This window comes from Hippoglossus hippoglossus, chromosome 17 (genome assembly GCF_009819705.1).
Source record: "Hippoglossus hippoglossus isolate fHipHip1 chromosome 17, fHipHip1.pri, whole genome shotgun sequence".
Taxonomy (NCBI): Eukaryota; Metazoa; Chordata; class Actinopteri; order Pleuronectiformes; family Pleuronectidae; genus Hippoglossus; species Hippoglossus hippoglossus.
Genome location: NC_047167.1, coordinates 1397904 through 1406659, shown reverse-complemented (window position 1 = coordinate 1406659; position 8756 = coordinate 1397904). Strand labels below are relative to the sequence as shown.

At 40.2% G+C, this 8756-nt stretch overlaps 1 protein-coding gene across 2 annotated transcripts; it reads left to right on the top strand.

Annotated features, from left to right (window-relative positions):
• Nucleotides 1–1794: 1794 nt before the first annotated feature.
• LOC117777794 (homeobox protein engrailed-2b-like) lies at nucleotides 1795–6824 on the top strand. Of its 2 annotated transcripts, XR_004616664.1 has the most exons (3): nucleotides 1795–2837; nucleotides 4704–5090; nucleotides 5562–5575. XR_004616664.1 is itself a non-coding variant. In XM_034612764.1 (2 exons), the coding sequence occupies exons 1-2, from the start codon at nucleotides 2366–2368 to the stop codon at nucleotides 5018–5020; spliced, it is 789 nt and encodes a 262-aa protein (XP_034468655.1). In that variant the 5' UTR covers nucleotides 1795–2365; the 3' UTR covers nucleotides 5021–6824. The 2 variants fall into 2 exon arrangements, 1 of the variants encoding a protein (XP_034468655.1); XM_034612764.1 differs by having other exon boundaries at nucleotides 4704–6824.
• Nucleotides 6825–8756: the final 1932 nt, after the last annotated feature.

Below are 8756 nucleotides of genomic sequence, written 5' to 3'. Positions count from 1 at the left end.
GATTCGTACATTTAAATCAGCTACACGACTGTAAATGTTTCAGCGCGTTACTTTCCGGGAATCGTTTTCATCGTATATGTCTACTTTTATTTCAAATATCTGAGAGCTTCTTCTCCACTATAGAACCACGGCTTGGCGACAAAGTTAGAGAAACAAGGTTGTCATCGCTGCTGGCTTCAGAGCAAACATGTGAGCAGACACCTCTCGGACCCGAGTGAGCCGACGCGCGGAGGAGGGAGCGTCCCGCTCCGGCTTCCAGCGTCCCGTCCCCGTCCGGGCTCTCCACTGTGTGGCCCGTAGTCCCGGCTTTCTTGTGAAAGACGCGAAAGGCTCAGTATTATAGCCACCACGATATGGCGTATTTCAATATAATACGGCCTTTTTAGATGTGAACATCTGAAAATACGCAGATAATAACACTTTGGTCCAGATTTCTTATTCGCCTAAATATACTGCTGCAATTCGTGTGGTGATAGAAATGCAGTGAAATGAGACAGACACAGAAATGTTTATGTATATAAATAAATATATATACAATACAATATTTCATTCTTTCTTTCAGACACATGCCGGTGTATACTGCTGGATATAATCAGTACTTTGGCCGACATCTCACCACAACAACACCACAATCTAATTCAGAAGGATCAGTGCTCATAAACAGCTATTTAGCTTAAATATCTTACAGCAAACTTTTAGAGCTATATATTTCACCCTTTATTCAACTTTATTTTGACAAAGAATCTAAGGTCAATTGGCTTGATAATCTAAAGTCACACTGTTAAATCTAGGCAGCCATAACAAGCCTATAAGGCAGTGTTCAAAAACCTAACCCAAAACATGGGATAAGAGACTTTTATCACCCTCCAGTGTAAACAGCAAAGCAAATGCCATTGTACATTTGCTTGAAACAATAGCCTAATGTTTCAAGAAAAAAAATGAAATTCTTATCCTATAAACGACTGAAGGAGCTCTGTTTAGCCCTGTCGTGTATATAGCACTACATCTGCTCGTTCTGGGAAAACAGGCTATAACTAAACAAGATGGCAAAGACTGTATTCAAAGTGTTGCCTGTAAACTAAATGTGAATTCTACATGTCAGGTGCACAAGAGGCCAGGTCCATATTATCATCAATCAATCACATTTTATTTGTATAGCCCATATTCACAAATCACAATTTGTCTCACAGGGCTTTAACAAGGTGTGATATCCTCTGCCCTTAACCCTCAACAAGAGTAATGAAAAACTACTAAAAAACACTTTTAACAAGGTAAAAAGAAGGTAGAAACCTCAGAGAGAGCCACATGTGAGGGATCCCTCTCCCAGGATGGACAGAAGTGCAATAGATGTCAAGTGTAAAGGAGAATTTTAGCAAGATAAAGGTTTTAGCAGCATTGATAAGAATAAACATTTTGAAGCATAACTGAAGGTCAATGAATTGATGGATTATTGTCAGTAACGGTCGAGGATCCGAGGAGAAATACTATATATCAAGCAGTCCTGCTGCAATCATAGTCTATGGTCAGCAGCCACCATGATCATGATCCACCATCAAGATCGGATGCCACTATATATTAGCTGTTCATATTATTTATTTCCTGCCCACAGTGTAGCCCAAACACTACAACCCTCAGTATTTGAGCCCATGGATGTAATGAATTGTTGACAAATCTTATAATAACACAATGTTAATGCGATGGTCCATGTACCCCTGCTACCACCTTAAAACTAGGCGTTGTATTACGTCTAGTAACAAGACGTTTCCGGTTTACCCTGAATGCATCATATGCTGCGCCTCCAGGGAATTCCGGAAACCTCACATGACACCAGCTCTTCCGCTCTATTGGTCGAAGGCACGTGCCTGCGAGACCCGTAGTACAACGTCACCACAGCGTCTCGCAGCCAATCGAACACGAGAACCAAAATCCTCAGTCAAAGTATTTAAACCGCGTCCTTATAAAAGCACTTCGGTGCTGCTGTAGCATCACTAATTTTGTGCTAGGAGCCGCAAAAAATAATTAGGTTACATTTTAGTTTTTTCTTCAACTTGGCTTAGTCTAGAGTTTTTAAATCTAAAATCTGAGCAGCAGGTCCAGCGACGAGGAGCAGCATTTCACCACAAGCTGAAACATGTTTTTTCTTTGTCAAAGATCATAAGAGGCGCCTTTTCACGGCTAAATAATAATAAAAAAAAACATTTGTGCCGAGAAGGATTTAGAAGAGGATTTCAATCTGATTGGGACAGATATATATATTGTAATTAATTGATAAAAACGGGAACAGGACACATCACCAAAATTGGAATTGCTAGTTTGAAGAAGGACGCACAGAAAGAGGTTCTGGCTGCGATCAGGCTTCATTATTATGGAAGAGAATGCTCGCCGAGACCCAGAGCGCCCAGAGGACTCCAGTCAAGACGAGGAGTCCAACCGGGCCATCCTGCCCCTCATTCATCAACCTGGCAACCAGCAGTCCCACTCGATCACCAATTTTTATATTGACAACATCTTAAGACCGGACTTTGGCCGAAAGAGGAAGGACGGGACTTTGGTTCAAGAGGAACACAGTCTGGCAGTAGTTATACGAAGAGAGGAGCTAACTGGGAGAAAGGCTTGCAAAACAATTAATCGACAACAAGGAGAACCAAGAGGCGAGGAGGACATTGGAGCAGAGCCTCTGGACCCTGAGGACAGGAGACCTGATTTGATAGATGGTGATGCAGAGGGCAGCGGGGACTGCTGCGGCAGCCCCCAGGCCAGCTCGGCCCCTGACGCTAACCCGATACTGTGGCCAGCCTGGGTTTATTGTACCCGCTACTCAGACCGTCCATCATCAGGTTGGTGAAAAATAAAACTATACAAATATACTCCTCGTTCACCTTTTCATAATTCAACGAAATAATGTTATTCAATAAAATGCATCAAAGCTCAATTACGATAGTTTATTTCCGAGTCACTAAAAACGCTGAATTGCAGTAATCATCCAGCCTCTTATTTGTGGGTGGAATTAACCCGTTTTCAAGTTTAAAGTTATGCAGGCAAATTCCTCCGAAAAAATATATAGCCTCACATTTTATTCTTTCAGTGTTCGTTCCTCAATTCTGTTCAATAGACTAACTATTTAGCCTATTGCACTGTCATAACTAATATTATCTTGATTATTTCATAGGCTACTTGCAGTAGGAAATTATATTAACTTTGTTAGAATATACTCCAACCATTTTTACGCAAATATATCTACTTTAAATTCGAATTACAAACAGTTTCTTTTTGTTTTGGATGAATTTCGATCTGGATAGTAGTTGGAAAATATGGATAAAGCCGATGGGATTTAACAGTGCCATCGAAAGGTGTTCAAATTAAAGATGAAATAAAAAGGTATATTAGGTGAAAGTAAAATCAAAATGTGGAAAAGTGAAGTAAAACCAAGTTTGACGCCATTGTTCCTCTGTCTTCTTTGTTAATATTACATTAGCATATTTTTTTTGACAATGGGGGTGGGGTGTGTGTGTGTGCGTGTGTGTGTCGGGGCAATCTAAAAAGTGAGGGTCCTGTACCAGAAGAGATTGACTCAATGTGAAATGCTGAACAACGCGGCTTTAAAGCCCTTTATTCCGGCAAACGAAAAAATGAAAAATAAATAAATAAATAGATAAATAAGCAAGTCATTTGGACATCCTCTCCACGATGAGGTCTAAAACGTTTTCAAACATTTTGCAATTCCGACTAGCAGTTTCCTGCATGTTGCGCGCCTTCTGTTTTAAACTGTGTTGCTCTATTTCAATACAAAATTTGCTCGTGGTAAAGTTGCATGCATAGTTGACTTTGACTTTTCCTTTGTCATGATCAAAACTTTATTAACAGCGGAGGATTTTGCTCTATGTGGAAAGGTTTTTCCTAAAGTAGAATCAAGTTAGAAATTTAGAAATTTTGTTTTTAATTGTTGTAAAGAGATACAAAAAAAGTTTCTATTGAGTTCTGAGTCTTGAGTGTCGAGCTTATGGAAATGAGCAAAAGGGCCTACAGGCTGCAGTTCTCTCTTAAAGAGGTCACAGGTGTTAGGATAGCCTCGCTGTTTATTGTAAAAAAGAATGAAAGCCTTTTACTTTAGTGTACACGTAAAACATTGTTGGATGAAACATTTGATTATGGCCTGTTATATTCGTTTGCCCTTTATTACAGAGCAAAGCTTGGACTAATTTGTCCATCCGTTCATTTATCTGCCTTTTAACTTCATGAGAGAAATGCCTCAATGGTAGATGCTAGTTCAATGCAAGAGCTCCTATGGTAACGGGGAGGGAAAGAGGCGCCTAACTTCCCCTCCATATTCTAACCAACCCCTATCTGCACCCTCATCCTCTGTCCGTTCTCACTCAAGTGTACTGCGGTTGGCCTAGAGCTGGATGTAGTGGAAACACACACACACACACACACACACACACACGCACACACACACACACACACACACACACACACACACACACGCACGCACGCACGCACGCACACACACAGACAGACAGACAGACAGACAGACAGACAGACATATATATAAATATATATATAAATATATATATAAACTTAACACACCCGTTTTCAATAATGAAAAAACAAAAAAGTACCCATTCTCTTAACTTGCCTGTGATTTAACTATTGACTCTAACTGCTGGGTGTCATTTTTGTCTTCACCCCCACCCTTACCCAAGGTCCCCGATCCCGCAAACCAAAGAAGACGCCGACCCCGAGTAAAGAAGACAAGAGGCCCCGCACGGCCTTCACGGCGGAGCAGCTTCATCGGTTGAAAACTGAGTTTCAGAACAATCGGTATCTGACGGAGCAGCGGAGGCAGAGCCTAGCCCAGGCCCTTGGTCTCAACGAGTCCCAAATCAAAATATGGTTTCAGAACAAGCGGGCCAAAATCAAGAAAGCCACCGGGAATAAAAACTCTCTGGCGCTGCATCTCATGGCACAGGGACTGTACAACCACTCCGCGTCCCAGGACGATAAGTCGGACAGTGACTAGGGGAAAACAAGTGTGTGTGTGTGTGTGTGTGTGTGTGTGTGTGTGTGTGTGTGTGTGTGTGTGTGTGTGTGTGTGTGAGGGGGGGGGGGGGGGGGTTCTGAAACAAGCAATCTTCCACTTCAGTACCAGCATTCATATTTAAAACCCGACCAGAGACTATTTTTGTTTGTCTTGTGTGTGTGTGTGTGTGTGTGTGTGTGTGTGTGTGTGTGTGTGTGTGTGTGTGTGTGTGTGTGTCAATCTAAGTCAAGTGTGGTACTGTGTTCATGTCACAGTCAGACTTCGGAGAGGATGTGCACCCGTACCAACATAGCCTACAGACCAAACCGTGTGTACCCGAGACATATTGTCAAAAACAACAACGGACGCTGGTGAACGGTTAACCTACTGTTTCCCAGGCATCGTCTGACGTTGACCTAAGCAGAGATTTGGGGTCTGAAAATGACATTTGTTGTTTGGCAAACAATGGCCAAAGAACATTTATTGATTTATTGCTGTTTGTTAGTTCTGATTTACCAGTTGCGTCTCTGGTCTCAGAAAGATGTGTGTGTGTATGTGTGTTTTTAAATTAGCCTAAGATGAAATTGGCCTATGCATTTAGATACAAATGAATATTTTATTACAGTCCCGCCATCATCACCTTGCAACATTGTTGCAAACACAATAAACTATATGTTCCTGTGAGGGTTCCGGGGAAACGTGGGACATGCAGCTTTGTCGGGTCCAAATATCTGGACACATGTCAAGGTTCCGCTGTGTGAGGACGTAATGAGAAGAACATGCTAGTCCAGTGACTTTCCTGTGAGAGATGAGCCCTTTCTGTCCTTTCCTTCTGGCTGCTGACTGTTGTGTCTGCTCTGTGGTGAATGTTCACCTGCTGACATTTCCTTCTCATCGTCGCCCTCTTAAGGGCGCGCAATAAGCCACAGATCTGTTCGGTCAACTGTTTAATAACGTTGGTCTTTAACGAACCCACACGCAACACAATGGCACAGTTCAGAACTGATTTGAATTTCTGACCCATTTTATACGGAGACAAAAGAAAGTAAGGTAGCTATTTTTATCAAGATGAAATGAAAAACCCATGTTATTGTCCTTTTTAAAAGTTGTCCATTTAAATTACCAACACATTCGAAACTTTACAAAATTGAAATTGAAAGCAAAACACATTCAATTAATTCCCGTAGTGCCCCAAATCCAGGCCCTCGTGCTGAACATCTATAGACGTGTGAGGACGGGGCTCTGGAGTTTAACCCACATACGTTGTTTTTTCTGCAATAACATTTATATTTGAAAGCAACATCTTCACTGGATCGGATTCACACAGATCCAAACCAAATCGTGGTCTTAAGATGCTGGGAATGCTTTTTATTTTCATGACTGTTTATAGCAAGTGCTTTTGTCTTGCATTCAGTTTCCAACCTGGACACCTCTGCCTTAAAAGGGATGGAAATACAAGCTAACACATTGACAGTATTGTCGAGAGAGCAGCTGGCTTTTCTATATCGCAAATGGGATTTTGATATCAGGATTTTTAAAGATTAAATAATGAGTACATTACCCCCCCAGCTGACATTGTCTTTTACTACGTGTAAATAATTGACATCATTATGGTGTGATGGTGAATAAACGAAAACAATGCAAATTCGACTTTTAAAAGATTGTTTTTATTGTAACCCGAAACTAACATCAGAACAGTATTCTACACTCGAGAAAAATTCCACATTTAATATTTTGCTGTGATGGTGATAATGATTTTGATTGTTGATTTGATAACATGCCGATAATGATTAGCATAACAATGAGATCGCAGAGGACGGCAGACACAACATGGAGGACCCTTGCAGTCCGCACAGCCAAGTACATCAGTTCATCTTTTTCAACATCTTGTGCTTCTCTCACTAAGCAAGCACCTCCGATTTCACATTTGAGACATGCCTTAAGTGACAGCAGCTACTCTGCTACACCCACAGCGTCGTTCCTGTCTACACACTGACTTCCAGCATCTGGCAATGGAATCACAGGAGCGGCGATGCCCGGCAACGTTCTGACCAATAGGCTACTCAATATTTATTGATATATAATTTCACGAGTACTCTTCATCACTATATTATTACATGGGAATTCAGTAGTCTTAACTATATCATGACATGGGCTCTCAGTATTTACTAATATATTATTACATGAGCACTCAGTATTCATTAATATATTTTTATATATCTATATATATTTTTACACAAGTACTCTGTACTCACCACTAACTTATAGTATGAAAACTCAGTAGCCTCTACAATATTATAAGGCCACACAAGTACTCTGTTTATGGGCCAGCCCACACCGTCCTTTAAATTTTGCTTTCATTTTGAGGCTACACACCAGATTAGTTTTGATACTTTATCTTGACCAGTTGTGATATTGTTATATTACCTTATAGGTACTCTGTAAATATTTTTTTATAAAAAAAAAATATATAAATATAAATAAGTTAAGGTGATGTCATTTACTAGAGGCAACTACCCCACATGTTCAAATTTTCATTAAAAACAAAAATAACCACAACTATATGTTTGTTTATTTTAATGGGCAGATTACTACAAGACAAATCTTTATGTTCATAGAAGTATTTTATAAGCTGCACTCTATATGTTCTTTTTCCAGCAGCTTTTCTAAACATCTCAGACCTGATCTTTTTTCGAGATACCAGGTTTTTACACAACAGCAGTGACATGACATTTAGGCCTCATGGGGAATCATTGTAAATAAAGATGAAATATATGTTTAAAGCGACTCATTTGAAGCTCTCTCGACGCTCTTGAAAATAGATTAGTGCCATGCTAAAGCATTAATCTATCTTCATGTTAAATAATGTGTTTTATACTGCCTGTCATTTTCTTTATTCCGATGGTGGCTAGGAGTCACAGATTTCACATAAACATAACATAAATACATCTGAGCAGCTGCGGTGAGTGGGGTCCCAAATTCACTCCAATGGGTGAAAGGTTTTAGAGCATGGTGAAGCCTTACATATTCATTTAGATTACTATTTACATGGTTTAAACATTAGAGACACAAGATTTAAAATAGACTAATGTTTTTCTCTTTTTGGGCCCAACACAAGATGTGCAATTCTTGTGACAAACAAGTACTGAGTCACATTGTGCTTTATACATGTATAAAGTACTGAATTAAATTTTTCTCGAGGTTATTTCAATATGTTTGATCCAATAAAAACTTTAACATTAAACAGCTCCAACATTACTTCACTAGTGATGTTGCGATGATGTGTTTGTCCAAGTCACAATAGAAAAGGCAATGTAAAACACATGACTGACAAATGAGGACTGAATCATTCAAAAAGTCCTACAATAGCATCACTGCAATCAGATATTCAACCAAATATATTTGTATCCCTGGGTTCTGTTTACCGGAACATCTAAGTGAGGTGGAGAAACAGTGGAGAAAAGAAAATAGAGAGGAAGGAAGATATATCTTAGTATTTCAGAGGGACATCCTTCAACAAAAAGACAGATAGTTGTCTGGTACTTGTCCAGGCAGCAGCACTGACCTGTGAATGGCTGCAGAGGCCTCATCTGCATTTTCTTTATTAGCTGGCTTGTATGTGGAAGTTACGCTCAAAAGTCGCTGACTTGAAAAGCTGAGCAGCTCTTGACTTGGATGAGGAACGCTGGGGCTGTCATTTGAAAATTGAGGGTGGGGGGTTGGGAGGTTTAATGAA

What these genes read in the sequence shown, in the direction of transcription:
- LOC117777794 (XM_034612764.1), top strand. Translation starts at nt 2,366, where the DNA reads ATGGAAGAGAATGCTCGCCGAGACCCAGAGCGCCCAGAGGACTCCAGT. An exon ending in CTCAGACCGTCCATCATCAG is followed by an intron (nt 2,838 to 4,703) that starts GTTGGTGAAAAA and finishes CCCTTACCCAAG; the next exon opens with GTCCCCGATCCCGCAAACCA.